The sequence below is a fragment of the Ambystoma mexicanum genome, chromosome 11 (assembly GCF_040938575.1).
Source record: "Ambystoma mexicanum isolate Mex_15411 chromosome 11, UKY_AmexF1_1, whole genome shotgun sequence".
Classification (NCBI taxonomy): Eukaryota; Metazoa; Chordata; class Amphibia; order Caudata; family Ambystomatidae; genus Ambystoma; species Ambystoma mexicanum.
The window spans coordinates 1,453,522,842-1,453,546,763 of NC_090934.1; the positions used below are offsets into that span (position 1 = coordinate 1,453,522,842).

At 50.8% G+C, this 23,922-nt stretch overlaps 1 protein-coding gene across 1 annotated transcript in view; it reads right to left on the bottom strand.

The window, feature by feature from the left end:
- Window positions 1–23,922, bottom strand: part of IGDCC3 (immunoglobulin superfamily DCC subclass member 3) — a 460,612-nt gene that overhangs the window by 133,851 nt on the left and 302,839 nt on the right. The window contains exon 6 of the mRNA XM_069625110.1: window positions 15,992–16,150. Within this exon, the coding sequence (XP_069481211.1) occupies window positions 15,992–16,150 (159 nt within the window). The remainder of the gene's footprint in view (window positions 1–15,991; window positions 16,151–23,922) is intronic.

Here is a 23,922-nt window from a genome sequence, read left to right on the forward strand (position 1 = left end):
CGGGGCTTAATGCTACATCATTGATGACCAAGTATCGAACTATACAATATATGAGGCCTGTGATCTCACCCTCAAAAGGGGTGTCAAGTAAGTAAGCGCTAATGCTGCATTCCATGGGGTTTATCAGTTGGTTACGGCCCTGAGCCCAAGTTAATAAGCCAGAGAAAAGCAGGCATCTTTATCAAGGTCCAAAAGATGCTACCATGTGTAATGGCCAAAGGAGGGGAGGGCATTATTCCTATTAGAACATTCCATCCAAAGAGGCTGGTACATTCTGTTTCAAACTAGGAAAGATAAAGAAGAAACATTTTGATTTTGGAATGGAAGACTTATACCAACCATTAGCACTTATAAACCAATCACCTCATATGATTCGCTGGTTAAAACGTACACTTCAGGCTCCTTTTCCGAGCTAGCTTATCATATCACGCTAATGCCTGCATTTTACACCAGGCCATATTCTAAGCCCCTGTCTAGCCCTAACCACCCTGCCTCCTCCTCTACCTCAAACCCTCAGTCTGCCTCCTTAACATGATATGATATGGCATTTATAGCGTGCCTATACACAAGTGTTTCAAGGTGCGACGAGGCAAGGGGGGGGGACAAGGGAGGACAGACAATGATCCTACTAGGCCAGGCGTCATTCAGATCGGAAGGGGGCGGGGACAGTGCAGTACATTGGAATAGATAACAACAATGAGTAAAGTAACGGCCAGCATGTGGCAAGTCCATGGGTAAGTGCAGATATCAGGTGACGAGGGCTGGTAGGGGGACTGTAGGGATACAGAAACAGTCCCCAAGTGCGGGGGTTGCCAGGCGGGCAGTGCAGGTGTGTGATGCTGGTGGGGGAGGGACCCGGTCCCGAGATCAGAGGGGGTCCAGGTGACCAGTGCAGTTCTGGTTACAGCCAGGAGGTCAGCAGGGGAGAGGAGGAGAAAAAGCAGAAGCAAAGAGGAAGGTCTTGAGGTGCTTCCGGAACCGGAGATGGTTCTCCTCAAGTTTATGGGAGGCTGTTCCAGAGGGAGACCCCAGCCGAAGAAAGAGATCTACCACCAACTTGTTGCTTGGAGAAGCGACTGACCCTGAGGGAGTTGGAGGCGGATGAGCGAAGAGCTCGAGAAGGCAGATAATTAGGAAGAGAGAGTTGAAGGTATTGAGGCCCCAGGCCCCAGAAGGCCTTGTGGACAATGTAGAGGGTTTTGAACTTAATCCTCGCAGCCACAGGGAGTTAGTGCAGAAATTTCAGTCCAGGGGAGATCCGATCCCTGGGCTTGAGGCCAAGGACAAGTCTCGCAGTCCTGTTCTGGATGAGTTGCAAAGGGTGGAGAGTAGAGGCAGGAAGATTTAGAAAGAGGCTGTTGCAATACTCCAGCCTAGAGAGAACCAGAGCTCTGGAGACAGGGAGCTTCTGGGGGAAGGAGAGGAAAGGAAGAATACCTCTGAGGAGGTGCAGCTGGTAGTGACTTCTTAGAGACGTCAGAGATGTGAGGAGAGAAGGAGAGTGTGGAGTTGAAGATGACCCTGAGATTTTTAGCTATACAGATGATGTCTCTCCTTGGCCAGCATCCCAGTTCCCCACGGCTCACAACGTTCTCCTCCCACACAATGCCTGCGCCTCACACCGTCATTGAAATGGAAGAGGGACTCTGCTCTGTTATGGGCTCCGGGGAGGCCGGACCCGGGAGGTGGAGGGCCCTTGACATGCAGGCCCACTGCCTGTTGCGCAGCGCTGGCGCCCCTCTAAATAATACACTCCAGGAAGGAGTCATGGTGGAAACAGACTGCAGAGCTGGAAGCCCCTCGGCCTTTGATTGGGCTAATGACGTGTCTCTCACGTGTCACATAATACGTGGCTTCTACAGGAGTTGAGGAGGGGCGTTAGTCACAACATCCCATGCCAGGTCTATACAACAAAACAACAATACACTTAATGACTCTACATCAAAATTACATACTTACACAATTTCTATCGCCCAGTCAGCTAATGGGGACATCGGGCATATACATTGATACTTGAGCTTATTCCGTTTATTGTACTTGTGGGAGGCAGGAAAAGCCACACCCGGGTATGCCGGGGGCCACATCTGCCATGTGGTGTCCATTTGGGTTAATGGGGCAGATACAAAGTTAGGCAAACTTTAATAGTCCAGGAAGGTGGTGCAGCCATTGACGCAGGATCTTCCTCGCTCCCCAGGCAGGTGTTCTTCTGATTTGCTCGGTGGTTGAAGAGGTTGCGCCACTCCTTCAGTCCTGTAGGTGGAAGGCTCATTTAGCCATACAGTGGTGGTCCTCGTGTGCCGTTCTCTCCCCCAGGCGGAGATTGCCCTAAACTACCATGCTAATGGCAGGAGCTGCCCGCCCTGACTCTCTCCGGCAGTTTGTTTCCAGCGGCAGCGCTTCGATGTCCCGTTCACCGGGCCACACGGCCACCCTCTGTATTTATTAAGGGTGGCAAACCCAAGCCGCCAGGACAGAACTGCCCAGCCCTGCCCAGGCTCCCCCAGGCAGGAGCCCTTGCTGGCAGCGGTCCAGGCCGCACACTGAACATGCTCCCCAGGTGTGAGAAATTAGTACATGGTATGCCAGGGAGACTGGCCGATCTTCTGTTGGGCGTCGGGGAGGCCAGTGTCCAGGAGAGCTCAGCACCCTCGATGCTGCTGCAGCCCATCAGATGGCGAGCTTTGCCAGACCCGAGGAGGCCAGCCTGCTAGCAGGGGCCAGGCTTTGTCCCCTTTTGGCCGGGCACAAACTCCCGTCACATGGGGAGCAAACTTTTCCACCATGCTGGAAGCCCTGGCCAAGCCCCTCTAATTCAGGATCGGCAGGGTGCCAGATCCCACCTTCGTCGCCAGTTGTTATGGTCTCCAGGGATGCCGTGCCCGGGTGGTGGAGGGCCTTGACATGCAGGCCCACTGCCTGCTGTGCAGCGCTGGTGCCGCACTAAATACACTGCATGCAGGAGTCATGGTGGAAACTGACTGCTGAGCAGGAAGCCACTCTGCCCTTTATTGGGCTAATGACGCGTCTCTCACGTGTCACATGACATGTGGCTTCTACAGGAGCGGAATAGGGGCATTAATCACAACACGCTCTGAGCCCCGTTTTCCATTTTCATGCCGGCCATAAAGTTCACCACCTACGCGTTGTGGTGTCTTTTTTCAGGTTTGGTGCATCGTAGGACCTCAGGGTTTGATACCCGCGATGGCAGTCCATATTCTCAACCAATTGTGTCACAAAGGCGGGTGAAAACACCCGATTTTGTTTTTGGCGGGTGAGAGCCCATTGAAAAGGAATGGGCGTCCCGGAGGCTTGGCGGGTGAGTCGGCTGTTTACAAGGGGGTGACACCCGCCAAAAGCGCGTGAGTTGAGATCTATGGCAGTCTTAATTGGCCAGTAACCGCCCCGGGACGCGGCATTACACTTTGGGCCTCGGCCCGTTATCGGAATCTAGCTCCACACCACAGGTATTATCGCTCAATTATATACCCCTGCCACTAAATTGTCTGCAACTGAACTAACACCATCCAATGTCTTAATGAAAGCAAGGGGGCTTTCCTGCAAAATATTGTTGAATAAAATGTACAAATCAGTCCATGCCAATGTTTAGCCTACTGCTAAATCCATTTTTATACACAATTAAAAAACATAGTACAGCTAAAACGTTGTAATCCGGCACACATGGAAATACAGCATTCCCCTGGGCTGCAAACTCGCTCCGCGTTCACCAACACAATCCACAGCGTTACGTCCCTCCAGCCGCGCTCTTTATTGACATGACGTCTGACGTCACCGCGCATGCGGACGTCAGACGGATATATATCACACAGCATATATAGATGGGCAGCAAGACACACACATTACCGAGTGCGTGCCCCATCTACCCACCCAGCATGTGCCATGTAGCATGTATAGAGTGCAGCGCCTGCCATGTGCTGAGCACTGCCAACGCGTCATAGGCAGAGAAGCAGTCATGGCATTGTGCAGGCTGAACCCAAATCCTCTTGGAATGCGGGGCACACCATCTCCCAGGGTGTGATGTGCTCAGAGCGGTGCTTAAGAGCCATCCCTTTCAGAGCAGATCTGTGTGTGTCTCCATGCCCCCGCCCTGCTTAGCCTCGCGAGCCCCCCCTCCTGCCCCCCTCACATTGGTGACAGGTGATCTCCCTAATTGCACTGGAGCACTTACCCTGTCACTCGCGGGGAATCTCTAATGAGCAGGAGCCCCCCCTTCCCTCAATAGTTAATGAGTGGACGGGTGGGAGGCCTGGAAGCGAGGCGAGTGCCCGCCATCACGGGCAGGATTGGCCCCCTGCCCTGCAGCTCTGCCATGCCAGCTGCGCTCTCTTTCTAAAGCTGCGCCTCGAATTTATCCCCATTGTGCCAGCCCCCCTTCATGCCGCCTCTCAAGAATTCACCTTGCCTACATGGCTCTGGGCTGCCATAGGTTTCTGCGGAGCCTGGGCTACACGTGTGGTGGTGCCCTCCTAGCCTGGCAGCACCAGGAAAGGGCAACTATGTACACATCTGAAGTCTCCTTTTACATCAAAAGACGGTGGGAGGGAGCCCCTGATGTGATCTGTTACGGCTTTCAATTTCCCCCACCCAAGCTCGACCCTCAGCATGCATGGCACCGTTTATCTGGGCCCTGCCTGCCTCCAAATGCCCCATCGCCAGCACATCCAGTTACAGATGCCCAGGGCCTTTAATGCCCTTAATCCCCAAATGCCCGAGAGCCTCAAATTCCCCAATCATGCTCAGACAGTCACCATGCAATCACCCCAACAATGCATCCCCCTAATTCCGAGTCTAAACTGCCAGCAAGCCCTGCATGACCCCCATTATCAGACTGCCTAAGCAACTCCCTGCCCTGAGTGCTGTTGATGCTCATATTCCCCTGAACCCCACAATCCTCAGATGCCCCCCAACCTTCAAATGCCCCCTCAGCATACATGGCCCGACTACCTACATAACTCTCCCAGCTGAGCATGACTCGCCAAGCCTGGGGGACTCAAATCCTCCGATATATCTGGCCTGTTCCTGAACCCCAAAGTAAGAGGCCCGCGGTCCTCAGGCAACCCCATGCCGTCAGCCTTGCATGTCACCCCCTTGCACGCACCCCAGCTTCTGATCCTCGCGGACCCCTTAGGCCTCCTTAAGGCTCCAGCCGCAGCTCTTCATCCTTCCAACCTCAGATGCCGGCAGGCCCAGCACAAAAACCCTGGTGATGGGACTACACGTGCCCGCCACATCTTGAGTGGGTGCTCTTACGCATCAGAGCCAAGCAAGGGGGCTTTCCTGCTAAATATTGTGTAATAAAGTGTAGAAATCAGACAATGTCCATGTTAGTAAGAGCACTGCCTGCTGCTAAATCCATTTGAATACACAAATAAAAACATAGTACCGCTACAAGTTATCTGGCACGCATGGGAATTTGGTTGTTCAGTACCAAAGTAAGCCAGACCTAAATATGGCATTCAATATGGCAAAGTGGGCAAATGCCGGATAATAAATAAAGTATCCTGAACTCCTGCTCCATCTGCCAGCATGTTGACATCCCGAACGCTCTCTTATCCGGCACTTTCATCTAGGCTGTTGGAGTGCCGACTCCCCCGTCATTAATCGTCACCCACTATGGAGACGCACTACGGAGACGCACCGGAATGCCCATACATTAAAACAATGATGAAAATAACTCCAACCTCGGCCCCTCTCAAATTGGACAAACACTCAAGCCAAAGAACCAACCACTCAACAGAGCATAAGACATCATGGAAAACAGCCACAAAGGAAGGCTACAGAGACTGACCACATACCGAGACCCAGACGAAACCTAGACCTAGACTCTCCCGCTCGTACGTACCGGACGAACACACCCAGAACGGCAGACGCATCTAGATAGACGTTGGCCTGCGTCGCATGTGGATAGGCGTTCGGATGGAGTTGTGAATGTTAGCTTGCCCACACCTGGAGTGATCTCTAAACACTAGCCTGTGCCGCGTCTAGATAAAAGTGTGAATGTTGGCATGACCACACCTGTATGGAGCCCTAATCATTGGCCTGCGCCGTGTCTAGATGGGAATGTGAGGGCCAACAAGTGCCACACTCCCCAGAACTGCGAGTGCTAGAAGTGGTAAAGGTCAGGTAACCCACTAACCAATATAAGCTCAAACTCTGCATACTTATCTCATTCAAAAAACTCACACAACCATCTCTCGCACAACAAGCCGCACGCACTTCACAACACTGCAACAACACATAAACCAGAATAACAGCACACGCAGACTGACTCCGATCCGATACCTGCACCAAAGCTCAGCACCCGGTGTATACTGAGTTGAAGCTGCCAACAGCACACCACTCCTCTCACTATCCTACTCCCTTCTTCAACCTACTAACCCATCCCACATTTATCGTTTACAGATCCGCCTGAGCGCCTGGGGACCAATTCCGTTGGTGATGGTGCGCGGTACAAATACCTTTAACATTTAACATTTAACAATAACGCAAAGGTAACAACATGCTTACCAAATAACAAACACTGCTTTTATTCTGGCATACAACATGCTTATCAAATAACACAGGCCGCCTTTATTATGGCATACAACATGCTTACCAAATAACAAAGGCAGCCTTTATTCTGGCATACAACATGTTTACTAAATAACAAAGGTCGCCTTTATTCTGGCATTCACCTAATGCCATATGCAGACGTTCAATTGGGAGCAATGTGGTAAAACATCCTACATGTCACTGCCATGCACACAAGACATCCTCCAAAAGAAGAAATCCTGCGAGCAAAGCATTGATGGAGGTTGGCAGGGGTTGGTGGGGGGGGGGGGCTACTCACTGATTGGAGACCTTCTTGCCACTCCCCCCACCCTTTGGGGGACTCAAGTTCAGATACCAGAGTGCTTCCCTCATGGTTCCGTGTCTCCCGCACCCTCAAGCCAGAGTGGCCTCAGTGCGTGATTGGTACTACCCATCCAATGACCCCCCCATTCCTTTCACAAGAGACATTTCTCAACAGCACCGAATGCCAGCGACATCCCTAAATCCATTGAACTCAGGCCCAATTCACACCACCCCAGCCCCCACACCCACTGTGACTGAACCGTGAAATCCCCTGATGGGACTCCAAACATCTCTGGCATTCTTCTGGGTCACTGGGGTGGAAGCAAATGGGGACACAAACATTTATGTCTCCAGATTCTCATTGTGATGCCCCTCCCGGTGCCAGCCACCCACTCACTCCCCCAGAATGACATCACAATGAGGTGGGCGGCCCGCTGGAAGAATCAATAACCCTCAGGAAACCCTAAGGAAAGGAGGGGCATCCATGCAGTGAGGTCATGGAGGCTGGCGGATGCCACCAAGAGGCGGTGCTTCTTCCTAAGCCGCAGAGGCACCACCCCCAACATGCCTCCCCATAGTAACTCAAAGGTAAGCACGCACATGTTTGGCAAACAACAAAGGCTGTGTTTATCACTACACTTGTTTGATCATATGCAGATTGTCAATGCTACACAGTTTAGAAGACTATCATGCATGCCACTACCATGTAAACAACACAGCCATCAAAAGAAGAAATCCTATGCCAGGTGGCGCGAGTGTCCTGCCACCAGACCGGCTGTGAAAAAAAGAAATTTCCTTTCAGTAACAAAATACCCAAATCTTCTGCGGGGGGTGTGGGGAGCACTTCCTACTTTGTATCCTTCTTAGCACCCCACCCCCTTTGGTAGATGATCCCCACCTCACATGGCCCGATCCATTCTAGCCCAGCCTTATTTCACCCATATCCACAGAGTGCCCGTGTAGTGTGAGCGGTGCCTCGAAGCTTATCACTCGTCCAATGACTTCCTCAGCCCCTATCCTGGGCGAACCCTCCTCACAGCACCTGATGACAGCGACAGTCAGGCCCAGGTTACATACCCTGCCACAGCCTGAACACAGCTTCTGGTGACTCGAACTCCCACCCCACCACTTTTTGCAAGATTGTATTGTATTGTATGGAGATTTATAGAGCGTGAACTATGGCCGGACGGCATCTAGGAACTAACCGCATCGCTAGAGTAGGTTGAGCTGGTCAAGGAGCCAGAAGATCAAAAGAGATGTGTTGTCAAGTTCTTCCGAAACTGAATGTGGTCAACATCGTCTTAAAGGTAACCCGGAAGAGAGTTCCACAGGGTGGGAGCCAGAACTGAGAACGATCGTCCTCCCGCTTGCGCCCTATGGTAACTCGGAATTCTAAGCAGAACTTGATGTCTGCGATGAGTACATCTACATCCCATTTGGACAAATGTAGACCTTACTTGAGGAGCATTGGGCCCCCTTTCAGGAAGTTAATGGTGGATGCTCCGTAGCTTTCAATTACCCAAAGTTAAGTTGGCCATTTCTCCAATGAGCTTCCTAACCAATGCGCTGAGCGCCTTTTCTTTCCCCATTACACGCCAGCTCTTACGTGGGATCACTGCGACCAGGCAATGACAGTCTTAGGGATAAAACTGGCTATCCACTCAACCCCTGCAACGAACAACTTCCCTTCAGTTTAAGATCAAATCAGTACTCACCAGATGTACCGCCATCTTATCCGGCTTCAGCATTTTGCTGCTGTTGACCCCTTGATGTATAGCTCCCCTCAATTGGGCCAGGCGCAAACCCAAATGGCAAACCAGAAATGCTTGATCTCGTCCAATTGTTCGCCACTTTGTAATAGTGGCCATTCAGTATTGCCGCCACACATCTCGCGATGTAAAACCCTACTACTCACCTGAGTGCGCAACCTTGAAATACCCTGCTGAAAGGAATACACAAAACCGCTCATTGATACTAACTCACCTCACAAATTCACCACAATATGAAAAAAACAAGTCTTCCACCTCTCAATTCTTTGTGTGTCGCCGTTGCTCAGGTCATTGTTGGCCACTGCTGTTGATGGACCAATCCGAAATGAATGGGACAAACATTGCAAGGGAGAGGTCAGGTGAATGTCTTCTCAGGTCGGTGACAGTGCCAGGGAGCTGACTCCGAGAGGAGCGGAGAGGGGGGTGGTGTCTTGTGTCAGTGCCTGGTGTGTTCGATGGTAGGGTGAAGAGGGATTGGGTTGGGTGACTTGGAGAAATCCGTGAGGGTGTATGTGAGGGGGGATGCCAAGGGTTTGGGGGCAGGGTTGGACTGGCCTATAGGGAACTCTGGAGATTTCCTGGTTTGCCTCTGCATCCTGGGCCTCTTTTGTGTGGTATTTCCACAGTTTCTCATAGGAAAAGGGTTGGGAGTGATGCAAATCTGTAATATGGGGCCACTTTGAACATTATTTCCAGGGCCTCATTTGGGGCCCAGTCCACCCATGTCTAGAGGTGAGATAGGGTGTGGTGTGCAGTGAAGAACTCGCTCGGGTAGTGCTGTGTCTGTTTTCAGGGTTTCTTGGGGGCCTGGGTGTGTGTGTGTGTGAGGTTCGGAGGGGCAGCAGTGTGAGGGGTTGTTGCTAGGATAGCCTGGGCAGAGTTTAGGGATGCAAAGGGTGGGTCATGGCTGAGTGGATGAGTAGGAGGAATGTGAGAGGGGGAAGGGAGGTCTGGATGAGGAGGGGGCTGGGTGAAGTGCAGGTGGTCTGGGAGAGTGTGGTGAGAGGTCTGGGTGGGAGGGGTAGGGGGATTTGGTCTGGGAAGGCCAGAGGGGAGAGGTGTTCTCCTGGGGGGCCAGGTCTAGGAGCGAAAGGTGGTAAGTAGGAGTGGGTATGGATGATGGGGCGGAGAGGTTTCTGGTGAACCAGAGTGCCCCTCTAACTTTAGAGCTGCTCAGCACGGCAGAGGACCTCCAGCCTCAGCCCTAAGGAAGGGAGGTGTACGTGTGGTAAGGGAGCCACAAGCAGCTGCAGTCAAGTGCAAAGTCCATGCTAGCTGGATGAGGGTGTGGGTGGATCTCTTATATGGAGTACAGTGTAGGCGGGTGTAGGGAGGAGGAGGAGAAGGGCATGGATGTGAATTGAGAGAGACAGCAACTAACTCCAGTGTAGGTAAAAGCAGGCCTACGTCACTATCCCTGTGGAAAAATATGCAGGGTAGTGGCACAAAACAAGTAGCTTGATTCAAAATACAGGCCTACGGCACTATCCCTGTGGGTAAAGATGCAGGGTAGTGGCACAGAACCGTAACTAAATTCAACAAGCAGCTAGATTCGAAATCAGGCCTAAAACAGTACTAGAAATACAAAATCGCTGTTCTCTACCTGACTGTTGCAGCAGGCAGGGTTTGAGACCTGGTTGGACCTGCATCGGCCAGGGTGAACAGGCAAACAGGGATGGAGGTGCCTAAGGAGGTGCTCTTTGCCGGAGCCCTCAGGAGGGAGAGCTCAAATAGGTGTCTAGTGACCCATAGCCCTATCAGAGGAGGTGAAGACGGGCTGGGAGAGGTGGGAGGAGAGGCTGGGACACCGGCTCAAGCGCTGCCTTATTGAGCACTGTAGTGCTGTACCTTGGGCTGCTGAAGGTCCCGCGCTGGGAGCAGAGAAAGGCAGATTCAGCGCATCCATCTGCCTTCGCCGTGTCTTTTTGGCGTTCCAGGTCTCGTAACCCAGAGCACCAATGAGAGCTGGTGAGGCCAGGCTGTGGACGGTGGGAGGAGAGGCTGTGTCATCAGCCCGAGGCCTTCTGCGTGCAGCGCTGCAGTGCTGTTAAATCAGAAATATCCAAGCCCAGAGCGGGCCGGTTACTCTGGGCTGCTGATGGTCCTGCACTGGGAGCACAGTGTTCAAAAAGGAAGCATATTTAACCAGTGCTGGAAATGGAAATTCTTAACTGTGGGATCCCACCAGCGACAGTGCAGAGCGGGCTGTAATTGGCGACATTGCAGGGCGGACTGTAGTTGGCGAAAGCTGGCGATTTTTCGAAGCCCCCATAAATCTGGGCCAACGGACCAGCACAGTATTTAACCAAACACTTATCCGGATCAGTTCCGTCATTCACTGAAGGCGCTTTGTTGAAAGATAAGCTGTGAATGAGTGACTATCGTCCCCCTCCTTCTTGGCACCACACCTTATGGTGAACACACCAGATAGAAGAAAGGTGGCGACTTAAACGGGCCTGCTATCCTTCCCAGTCCCACACTTCTTGATCTGGGTGCGCATCGTTGCAGGATTGGCCGTAGAAGATGCATGGTTCCTCAGTCCCGAACCAGGGTCGGATTGGCACCTCGGCCTTTCGGCCCGTGGCCTGCCCGAAATCGTCCCTGGGGAGTGGGGGTCAGTTTCTGGCCATGCCTGGGCCGGTTTGGAAGAAAAAAAAAGTGAAAAAAATATAATTTTTTCAAAAAGCCTTTGATCCTTCTTAGGTCGATAAATGAGTACCAACACAGGTTGGGTGATATTCTATGCATATTTATTATATGAAAAAGAGCTTAAGGGTAAGTGCTATATAATACCATATTATCATTTGGCCTTGGTCGTCTGCTTGGTTTCACAGTAATTTAGTATTTGATTCCACTTCCTGTTTTGTCAAGGGGTGAAAGGTCGTGTTTCATAGCTTCCCAGGATGTCACTTTGGGGCGGGGGTCAGATGACTTCACTTCCGGTGATGTCATCAGAGGTCAAGGGTCGTGAGGCGAAGGGTGGGCCACTTTTTTGATGCGAAGGGTGGGCCACTTTTTTTTGGGTGACCGGGCCTATTTCTTGTCCCAGTCCGACCCTGTCCTGAACCCCCACAAAACCTACTGCTGGGTTTCTAACACTACAATGAAAGCTGCCCTGTAGTGTCTGCGTCTCACCTCACTGGGGTATGTCTCCAAGTAAGCGGACAGAATATCAGGGAGGGCGCTTTTCCCCATAAACTGCTACAACCCCTTTCGGGATGCCAACGCAGACCTCTCCCTTTTTCACTCTTTTTCATTCCCAAGTGGAGGGGCTAGGCTCACCTTTGCCCAACAGGAGCTCCTCTCCACTGCGACACTTGGATACTTAACTTTAGGAGGAGAGAACGCCCAGCCTACTTTTGCTATTGTAAATTATTTAAATCATGCCAATCAAATAAGGCTTTTTTAAATAAGGTATAAATGTATAGTGGTTGTACATTTTTGAGAGAATTGTTATTGGTGGGTGGTTGTTTATCGATTGTTGTTATTGCTTTGCCAAAAATAAGCCAAGCCAAAGAGTTGAGGACCCCCGGTTATGGTTTATATCTGAAGGTTAGGCGAAGAGGCTGGGCAGCCGAGGGGCCTAGAACCTAACACCTTTTAATCTAGGGTTGTGAAGAGTTGCCATTGGCAAAGGGTGGGCCTGATGTTCCATCCAGTCTCGTGCCAGTCAACAAACGAAGAACCGATACATGGCTGTCTGTATACTTCCGGTCGACGGATGGCAACATTATTTCAGAAGAATTGACACATGGCTGCCTGTGTACTTCCGGTAGACGGATGGCGACATTATTTGAGAAGAATTGACACATGACTGTCTGCGTCCTTCCCGTAGACGGGTGGCGACATTATTTGAGAAGAATTGACACATGGCTGTCTGCGTCCTTCCGGTAGACGGATGGCGACATTATTTGAGAAGAATTGACACATGACTGTCTGCGTCCTTCCCGTAGACGGGTGGCGACATTATTTGAGAAGAATTGACACATGGCTGTCTGCGTCCTTCCCGTAGACGGGTGGCGACATTATTTGAGAAGAATTGACACATGGCTGTCTGCGTCCTTCCGGTAGACGGATGGCGACATTATTTGAGAAGAAGCACAGAAGCAAGAGGGTCTTGAGCCACGTGGATGCCACGCGGTGGATCGCAGAGAAGGATGGCCCTTTTAAACGATTGCCATTTAGCTCATGACCCACTGCATGAGAGGTGGTGCCCCGGGGGAGGTGGGAGTGGGAGGGGCAGGGCTTTAAGTGGGGTAAGAAATCTAGGGGGTGGGGGGTCGCTTTGGGGCGTGGCTTGTGGGATGGGCGTGGCCTAAAAAAGTATGCAAACTGTAAGGTATGCACACAAATATATAACATATATACGGTTTGCGTACTTTTCAAGCCATCTTTTTAAAACATTTCGATGTTTATAAAAGATGGCTTGAAAAGTACACAATTCAATTAATCTTTTATAAAGCTTTGCCGACAGACAAAGCCAGAGGTGTCTTTGTCCGTCGGTAAAGCTTTATAAAAGATGGCTTGAATCACCTCGAATTATGTCAAAGAATCCCCAGGTTCGCCGAGGGTTAAAGACGCCTCGACGACCTGGGGGTGGGGAGGGGGGGCAATGCGCTACGGGTCACCAGAGGAATTTACAGTGACTGACAGAAGGGCGAGCAGCCAGCCACAGAAACTCTGTGGCTGGCTGGCACTTCTGTCAGCTTGCCTGACTTAATGGCGGGCGCATCTCCCGTCACGGCTGCGTCCGCATTGGGATAATGTGTCCCGCCAATGTTGTGGTGAGACCAGGAGGCCCCGACTCAGCCCCACTTTTTGGAGACTGCTAGGGCCCGGCCCCGGCTGGCCCAGGCCCACTTAAAGCACTGGGGAAGGTTCTAGCCCCAGGTCTTTAGGTTGTAGCACTGAATTGAAGCAAATAGGCAACAATCAAAAGGCCAGCTAGTCCCGTGTCCCGACAGTCCTGACATTACTGTAGCTCCAGATCTTTTCCAGACCTAGCAACGCCCCTGCACGGCATGCTTCTCGTATGCTGTATTTCATACGCTGGCGGAACCATGTCGATGGAACTGGGATGCGGCCTTTTGTCTGTAGTGCTCCTGCGATGCATACATTATCCAGACTGCTGTGGAGCATGCACATTCTATATCTTACACTGTACACTGTCCTGAGAATGTTTTCTATTTTTTTCTCTGCCAGAATAATTCTATATTATAGCTCATGCAGTTTTGCGGTGATGGAAAACACTGGGACTCAGCACTGAGTGATGTATACTTTTACTGAAATGTACACTCAGTTGCACCTCCAGCTTTATCCTGCCACTGGCCATTCAACAACTCGCTGGACAGCACTGCTGCTTCGCAAGCACTGCAGAAGTAGCTTTAGAGTGCTTGTTATTACGCCCTCAGCAAAGTGAAGGCCTCTAAGTATGGACTAATTTAGGGGGTGCACGGTTCCTCAGGCGGGGGGCCTTGTCCCCACAGCCCTCCTTACCTTCAGGCCTCTATAAAGCTCATTTTCGGCACAGACTTTTAGAGACTTTTAGATTTTTTGCCAAAAAAAAGAGACTATTTTAGTCCATCCTCCCATGCATCACGCCCTCAAATGGCAACTTTACCCGTTATTTTATTTTGTTAATTTGGAGGAGGGCCCATAGAGACCTTGTGAAGTGGCTGCACAGGGGCCAACAGGGAAACACAGGGGCTAACATCTAATACAGCAATAGAAGCTACGGAGGAGGGGCATTACCGGTCGGGTAATGCCAGCGGGCCGACAGCTACAAGACAGAGCGGGCATTTTTCCAGGATATTAGATAGCATTAGAACCAAAAAGGACTTTCTTAGCTTATTTTCGGCTGTAGAGAACCTGAGCGCCGAACAGAAATGGCCACCAGCTTTCTCGCATCGGAATAGAATGATGAGACTAGACTTGTCATTTCGTTCCGTGTGCAGGCGGCTGGCGGCCATGTTGGGTGTACATTTTATGACAGAAACTACCTCTGCATACATGTTATATCGCATTTTATGCGCCTAGATACCCTAGGGTGTAGTGCGCTTTATAAATCAATAAAACAAATAAACAAACAAACAAACTACATCTGCATACATTTTATATTACCCACCGATACAGCGATCAGTGTTTAACAAAATATGTATGCGGATGTAGCGCGAAATCCAATCTGTCACAAGCTTTTATAGTTGTGACGTCAGGGACAAAAAATGGATACCGGCGAGCTGGCAGCAGAACGCTAGAAGAGTTCTCGTGGCTGAGACTTCTGCAAGAAAAGCTTTGCTGTGCTGGTAGCGACCCAGCGAGGGCCGATGACAGTGCTTGTTGCATGCTCATTGTCCCTCGCTAGAGTACCAGACTTGCACAGGAGATAGGCGTCTTGTGTTACCGCCAGGGATGAACAGACCTTAGTCGGAGGAGAGAAGAGGTATGGGGATTAAAAAAGGGGACAGAAAAACAGCTGAAGTTTTTGACAGACATCAGGAGAGGGACGTAGCCAGGAAGAGTTATGCTTGTGGTAGTGCGGGTGAATGTGGGTTCGCTGGAGGGGGCCGTCCGTCAGCACTTGAGGAAGGTGGTGTCTCTGTGTGTTGTGTAGACAATTGGTCGAATGATTGGCAGGTTGCTTGTACTACCAGTCGAGGCCCAAAGTGATTGGATGTGTGATGGGCCCGGAGTGTGCTTAAGTCGCCCAATAAAAAGTGGAGGCCTTAGTCTGGAATTGATTTAACCCTTGGTAGCTATATTAGTTAATATCGCAACGATCAGTCCATGCTTTCGCAACGCAAATATATCGAGTTACTTCAAGAACTTGTCACAAAGCAGACATGATATAATTTTTTTTTAAAAAGGTTGAAAATGAGTGCCAAGTTCTATAGTCAGAATCTATATTCCAGCCGTTCCAACCTCTGGCAAGTCTGAGCAAACAAACATGCTTCCCTCTCAGAGGCGTTCCTGGGGGACAGCTGGGGGGACTATAGACCTGGGTCTTTTGGTAGTAGTCCGGGATAGAGGTTCAGGGGCTACAACCAAAAGGCTAGCTAGCCAAGAGTCCTGACAGTCCCAACATTAACATACCCCCGGATCTTTTCCTGACCTAGCAACACCCCATTTCCTCTTCTTCACTGCTCTCCCTTCCCATCACCACCAAAAATGAACACACAGAACCTGTCAAGGCACTGAGAAGCCCCACAGTCTACAGCCAACAAGAATAGACCAGTCCCTAGTTGGCTTAGCAACTCCCCCATGTGCCCCCGCCAGTCGTTTGATGCAGAACAGTGGGGCAGCCACCTCTGGTGTTCTCTGGCCCCCCACTATGGGCGCGGCATGACCTGGAAGTCTGAGTCGCCTAGGCTTACCTTGAACAACTAGCCGGCCTTGCGCCGTCCTGCGCACCCGGGTCCCCGGCTTGTTGGCGGCACACACGTAGATCCCAGAATGCTGCACAGTGAGGTCAGAGATCATCAGGTTCCCCGTCCCAAGGACCTGGATACCCTCGACGCCGATGGGGCGGCCATCTGCAGAGAAAAGCAGGAGAAATGTTAATGTGGTCTTCTCAGAAAGAGCTGATAACCAATGAAAGGTCAAGAAATCTAGAGGCAGGTGGGCCAATTCCCGCCGGACAGATGACGCTGAAAGGCCAGAGGGGCTAGGGAGGAAGAGGTCACATGTCTGGTTGAGGTGCGTAGACTTGTCTGCATCCTTTGTACACCTCAATCTGCTGGCGCCAATGGAGATGGGCGGGTGTGTGAGGACCTCCAGAGGGTGACCAGATTTTCAAGATGAAATCCAGGGACGGCCAACGACATAGAAGAAGGACTATCCACTCAACACTCTGCCCCACTACCCCCGCCCAACTCGCTTCTCGCCCCAACCCTCACGCCCTACCAGATCCCACAGTACTGTCAGTGTTTTGACTGTGGATGCGATCATGTCGCTAAGAAAGGGGTTTTTGCTATGATTGATATTAAAGGCCTTGCTCTCTCTCGTATCCCAACCGGTCTCTGTGGCGCAGTGGGTTCGTGCTCACGGATGCTCCCCGAAGAGTTGCCAGTTTGAGACCATCCTGAGAAGTGAGCAGCGTTTCTTTAGTTTAGAATTGTTGCTGAGCAAGGTGTCGTCCTCCCTTTCCCAAAAAAACCCAACTGTCTCCCCCCTGCTTTAAAACCAGGACTGGGATTTTAAATTTTAATAAACTCTCTGGACAGGAGGACAGAGGGCGACATTTCGGGAGAGTCCTGTCAGAACCGGGACGCCTGGTCACCCTAGGTTTATTTATTTATTTAATTTATTGGTCACTTATTAGGCGCTTATGCAATTAGCAAAACTGTTTCAAAGCGCCTGCAGGGCAGCAGGGTGGGCGCAGGGGAAGGTAGACAGTGAATTACAACAAAGATACATAATTGAATGAATAGTACAAACAAATAATGAGAATAAGAGGGAGGGGAGACACACCTACTATGCCTTGTGAGTGTTCAGAAGGTGCGAGTGCAGTTTGTAGATTGCTTGCCCAAAACCTCGCGCAGGAGGGGCAGGTGTGGGGGAAGGGGCCAGGGAACAATTACTTCAGAACTCACTTGCCTAGTTTGTTCATTTATTTATTCTTTCATTTGTAAAGCGCACACAAACCCAAAGGCATCTGGGCGCTGTCGGATAAAAATCCAGTTACATGCGGCCCGAGGGCAAAGTGCAAAGTGCAGTGCCTATATTAAAGGAATGGGAGTGGCAGGGATAACTTTACGCCTCTCCCAGCTGGTGTTAAGGTGAAGGTGGCAATTGTCGGGGCTTCTGGGTGGGTACCTACCTAAAGATCTCACACCTTGCTGTTCGGGTGCACATGGGAGGAGGTGTGGGAGGAAGGAGTCGGTTCACATCCACTAATCCCCTTTGCGGCCCTAATCAGGGCATTGAGCTGGGCTCCCTTTGGCGAGCGCTGAAGCTGAAGTCATGGGTGCATTGGGCCCAGTCGAAAGGACCCCTGAAAGCCCCCCCAACACACAATGAATATGCAACAGTTTCAGCAGCAGCCTCATTAAAGCAAGCAACAAGATGTAGCGACTTGGAATGGCGGCTAATGTGGGGACTCTGGCAACAATGCTGGGCCCTAGGGGGCCTCCCAGGCCTCATCCTGCAGACCTGATCTGGGCTCGCAAGGGCGGGGGTGGAGGCCCCCCATTAACAGATCCCCCCTATAATCCAGCACTCACCCATTCAGGGGGTGAAGTGGTGAAACCCGCGCCATTATTCTCAGAGACTCCCTGAGAAGGGCTGCAGGCGGGGGCGGCGCCCCCAACCACTGGCTTCTGTCTCCAGTAAGTTGCCCATTAATTGCCCGCTGCAATTGTGGCACAGTTTAGCACCTGAATAGCCGGATCTCCAGCAAGTCCGATCCTGCTGGGTGACCCCCTGACAACTTCTGTAGAACAGCATCAGATAATCGCAAGACCTGCTCCACTTTACTGCCCCTGCCCCCCCCCCCACAAACCATGCACAGCACAGCCTTCCCTGCTATATCCGCTCAGCGCGCAGGGAAGAGGTAGCATGATGATTTATGTGCTTAAATATCCCCCAGCTGCAATGTAAAGAAGATTGCTACTCAATTGGAGGCACTCAACGAGCTTGGAAGGATGAAAGGCTGAGACAGCCCTGCCACTAGAGTCGAACTTGCAAAGTATCAGCTGGCCCCATGTGAGAGGCAGCCCTTAACTCAGAGGTCTTCAAACTGTGGGGTGTGCCCTGCAAGGGGGTGCGTGAGAGCCGAGCATTAGATTGGAGGAAATGGGCAGCGGCGGCTCACATGGGTAGACTGGAGCATACAACTGTCTCGGGCACCAATGAAAAAGTGGGCCACAGTTGCTAATGGATATTCATTCCTTTAGTCACAGACTGTTTGAATAGTACCCAACGGGTGTTTTGTGTTAAAATGTAAGCAAACTGTGATATTTAAAGAATATTTATTCAGCAACAATGGTCAAAACTACTAGCTGCATAGTGAAGTAACTCATTAAACTGGCTCACATGGGCTAGAAAAGAGGCCCATTTTGACTGGCCCACACTAGCATTTTGTATTTTTGGTACATACATTTCCCTATTGCCCTATAGGCCAGTCTGAGCCTCAGGGCTGGTGCTATCGCTGGGCAAGGTTAGGCGCTTGCCTATATGTGGAAATGTTAGAGAGGCAAAATGCTGCTTTTACACCTCCACACTAATTGTATACTAACTGCTTTGCCTGTGATAGCACTGGCCCTGATGCCTGCAGGCTGAGGCTGGCTGCAGCAGCAGTAGACCAAGCTGCGCTGCCACGCCGCGAAGGTTGGGGTCGGGTCAGGGTAACGAGTGGCATGGGCGTGGCTGGCACCTGCGCATTTGCACTTCACGTGGCAGTCCATGAGCGAAGCACCATGAGATACATGCCCCCTTGAGTCTCGACCAATCGTCGTGATGGCCATGGTGTGAGTCTATCAAGGAATGCTGCAGTGCACTGTGCAGCCTGGCTCAGCCCCCTGCCCTGAGCCTGTTAACTTATTGGTCAACCGTCCGGACCGTCCATCAGACTTTGTGGCCTGCATACCCTGGCTGGAAGCCGACAGTAAGTAGCCTTTTGCTGTGTGGTGCGCCAGGCCAGTGAGTACCTGTCGCGTGGCCACCCATCCTGGACATGGCAGCCCCTGCTGTGCTGCAAGAGCAACCCTGGGGCTGGGCCCTGTCTGTACTGGAGCCTGTGCTCAGAACAGTCCGTCAAACATCACACAAGTGAGGACTCCACACTAATTGTATACTGCCTTGCCTTGAAAGGATCGACCCTGCTTCCTTTGCACACTCCCTCCTCCTCTTCAAATCCCCCTAGCAGGAACTGATACCTACGTTAACATGTAAGCTCTGCTGTACTGCCCGTGCAACACTAGGGGGCTGACACTGTGCAGACTGCATGCTTGTGTGTGCCCTGCGTCTCCTTCAGACTCCACTACACGAAAGTCAGTGGGTCCCCGGCAAACACTTTTAAAACATAGTTTGGGTTGCAAGCCCATTTTTACCCTTAATCTAAATGCACGGACTATGACAGTGGAAAATGGCAAGGAGTGTAGGCAGAGGTGCATGCGTGTAATATATTATACATTAACTTAGCTCACTTTGTTAACACGCCTGCTGTAGACACCCCAACTGTGTGCAGTGCAAACCCTTCCGGTCATAGGCACTAATGCAAGCAGGACCGACTCCACCTTTCAACCTTCCAAGGTCAATCAATAACATGGCTGCCATTTCCTTCCTTGGTGCAACAGTAGTTCTTGACAGAGTCAGGACCTTGAATAATGTAGCCAGTCCCCCACGCTACCCGTTTGGGGATTCGGAATACAGCTTTTCAACACATCCAGGGAAGCTGGAGGCAAGATATTCATGGAATGCCCCACGTGGAAATAAATACGCGATGTTTAGTGAGACCCAGGAATGCAGGGTGCAGAGTCTTCCTGATTCTCGGACATTGTTTTAATGATTATATCAAATGCAAGGAACATGGGTGGGCCGTGTTGCCCCATCTGCCTGCATGGGACACTTGTGCCCATTTGAGCTTGCAGTCTGTTGACTACCTAAGGTCATGCTAAACCCTATGGCCTGCCATTCCCACCCACTTCCTGCTCAAAATGCATCCACTGCTGGGAAGTCTTTGAGCTCGCTTTTCTGAAGCCAGTAGCCCCATATCGCCCAACGTCACCTCAGAGTCAGCCCTCGGCCCCATCAGTCAGGCTGCACCAACGGCAAATGATATTTGGAGTATGTGCAGTTCATTACTGCTCGGGCACAGCTCTGCTCAAGTAGGTCACTTTGAATTACAGTTGTTGCTTAAAAAAGAAAAAGGGGAGTTGGGGGCTGTGAGGAGTGCCGGCTCATCACACTTCCTCTAGTACTGGAGTGCAAGGTAACCTATTTAAGGGAACATCGTGACACTGATTTATTTATTTGTACTCATTTTATTGTTCATTTACACAGCGCTTATATACAGGTGGAGTGCTTCAAAGCGCTTCAAGGCGGGAAGGGAACAAGGAAATACAGTAACCAGTCTTAGGCCTTGACGTTTGCGAGTGATTGACAGAAAAACTAGCATACTCGGCCTGACGGCATTTCACCTGGTGCAAGTGCATGAAGTGTTACAGTAGCGACCAAGCTGGGGAGATGGGACCCAAAAGGGGCGGGAGGACAGGAGGGTGTGCAGTGATTATCATGAATCCCAAAATAACTAATACCATTATAACGAACCTAAAATAACAAAATCCAAAATATTGAATCCGGAAACAAACCAAAAAATAGGTTGGGAGGGGGTAGATAGGTTTTGAGGGTGGGGGAAAGTATTAAGAAAAAAAGAATTGGAGGGTTTTGGGGTGGAACCCCCCCGCCCCCAAAACAACGATACAGGATTTGTTATTTTGGAATTCGCTTTTATGGTATTCACTATTATGGTATTCGTTATTTTGGATTTGTTATAATTACATGTAACCGACAGGTTACAGTCAACTAACTAGTCCTGGTACATTTAGGTCATGCATGCGTACAGACGGAGGTGCGAGAAAATGGGGGCCTGGGGGGAACTAATGAGTCCAGTCCAGCAGGGCCCTGGGTTAAGTGCAGAGAGGTTGCCCCGCTCATGGAGCGTGATCTGAAAGTGCAGTAATGCTGAACATAGTGCAGTGGCCCAGAGGCAAGTGCAAAAGACTGGCGGGGGAGCCTGGTACCTGTAAGGCTCTGGAGGTGAACCAGGCAACCAGTCAGCAAAACTGAACACAGTTAGGGGGGAGAAGGAGGGTGGAGAGAAAAAGAACAGAGGTTAGCGGGGGAGAGGGAGAGAGAAGGAGGAACAGAAGAGGAAGGTCTTGAGGACTTTACAGAACTTAAGGTGCTCTGGCTCAAGATGGAGAGAGGCAGGGAGGCTGTTCCAGAGGGAGGCACCTGGAGAGGATAAAAAATCTACCCCCAAATCTCTGTTTGTGAAAGTGGATCAACCGCAGAGAGTTGGAGGATGACGAGTGGAGGACTCTAGAGGGAGAGTATTTAGGAAGAGAGCATTGTAGATAGTGCAGGCCCCGGCCCCAGAAAGCCTTATGGATTATGCAGAGGGTCTTGAACTTTATCCTTGCAGCCACGGGGAGTCAGTGGAGGGATTTCAGCGATGGAGAGATGCGGTCCCTGGGCTTGAGGCCAAGGATAAGTGTTGCAGTTCTGTTCGGGATGAGTTGTAGAGGACAGAGAGTAGAGGTAGGAAGATTGAGAAAGAGACTGTTGCAATAGTCCAGCCTATAGAGAACCAGGGCTTGCGAAGTGGTGAGTCTCTGGGGGAAAGGGGGAAAAGGCAGAATACCCTTCAGGAGGTGCAGTTGGTAGTGGGACTTTTTTGGAGGTGTCTAAGATGTGAGAGGAGAAGGAGAGATGACCCCTGAAGGGTAGAGGAGAGAGGTGACCCGAAATTCCTCGCATTTCAGGAGGATGCCTGGGATCATCATGACAAGGTCTTCCACAAAGGACGCTGATCCGCAGTAGTGGAATGTTCCCTATGAAGGAGATGGCGAGGACTCCAGTGAAGAGAAAATCAGCTCACCTGTGAGGGAGAGAGAACCGGCCTCAGAGACTTATAGACGAGATGAACTGAGAAATAACGTTTTGTTTTGAAAGGAGGGGGGGGTGTTGTAATGTCATGTGAAGCCGGTACCCCTGTCAGGTGGGTAAGGGGCAGCCAGGATCACATGGGGAAGAGCAAGAGGAGGGGCAGTACGAATGAGCGACACGATCAATAAAGATGTTTATTGAAGCCCTCAAATGGTGTCTGTTTCTTTTTTTGCATGTCGCAAGACTGGAAGCCGTGTGGGTCAGTAAGGTGTAGGCGGATGTCCTATTAGACATTAAATTACATGAGCTGGCCTGGGGCCAAGGCTCTCGGCCCACCCCTTCTCTCCGCAGTCTCCCCCTCCAAGGATGACAGGATTCCCCCAGTAAGCTTTTTCCATTTCCATCACTGGTCAGGACTGCTCGTTTTCTGGAACAGAATCTCGATCTCACCCTCATTCAGGAAGGTGCATATACGGTAAAGATGCACTCAAAATGGCTGTGCCCGTAGATATGCCTCTCTGTAAACCACACGGGTTGCTAACGGGAGCGCATGCGCATTCCTGCAACCTGCAGCAACACTACACGAGGATCCCCACTTGTGATGACACAATTAGCCCCACACAGGGCTCTCCATGCGATCAGGAGTTGAGGTGGGGCCAGCGTCGCGTGGTGCGCAAGCTGCTAGCATTGTAGACTATGGGCGCTCACCGCATGATGCATGCGGTCACCCTCGAGAATGCACCGCTTTCCATGAGGACTCACCAGATGCATGCAGCCATTTCTCCATCTGCCCCCAACTATGATGGCGAGGGATCGGAATGGCTGCGGAGAGCCCGGGCGGGTGCCAGGGTGCAGAATGAGTTGGGCTTCACAGCGGACATTACATGGAGCTTACATTGAACATGTCCTCAGTGCGGTGAGGTGGAGAACCTCACACCAGATCCCAGAGCTGCTAGTTCCATATTGGCTAACACAACATAACCACTAAGGGTTTCATTATGAGTGTGGTGGTAACAGTAACAAGATGTGGTATTTGAATTTCCTCCACCTAACTATGAGTTGGAATCACACAGGATATTTATTGAATGTGGCGTATAGCAAGTGCTGAATGTGGTAAATAACCCATATTTATTCCAGCGACTACTTTCTTTATACCCCATGCAGTAAATATCTCACATGAACCCAAATCATAATCCATGTGCCTCATTATGAGTGTGGTGATAATGGTAAGAACCTGTGGTATTTAAGTTACCACATGTATTTTACCATTTCCATTATGCTTATAATTATGAGTTTATGGTTGCTGGTCAAACACCGAGTATTTTAGAATACCAGATATTTTACCAGTCCTCTAAATCTCGAGTTGCGTCACCAAAACTCTTTTTCCCACCCATTTTGTGTGGAGGAAATGTTAACACCATTTAAGGAAGCCAATTGGCAGCAACCAAAAACTCGAGCACGCCGAAGCTGAGGAATACCACCAGCAGCAACCGACAGGAGCATCCAATGTCTAAGGCAGTGCACTTATAGAAATTCCCAAGTCAACATGTAGTGCCTCAAGGAACCCACCCAGAGCAGCCAACACAGGGAGTCTCCAATATCTAAGGAAGTCTACCTACAGCAATTCCCAAAGCCAACACGCAGTGTCTCATTAAACCCACCCACAGCAGCCAACACAGGAAGTCTCCAATATCTA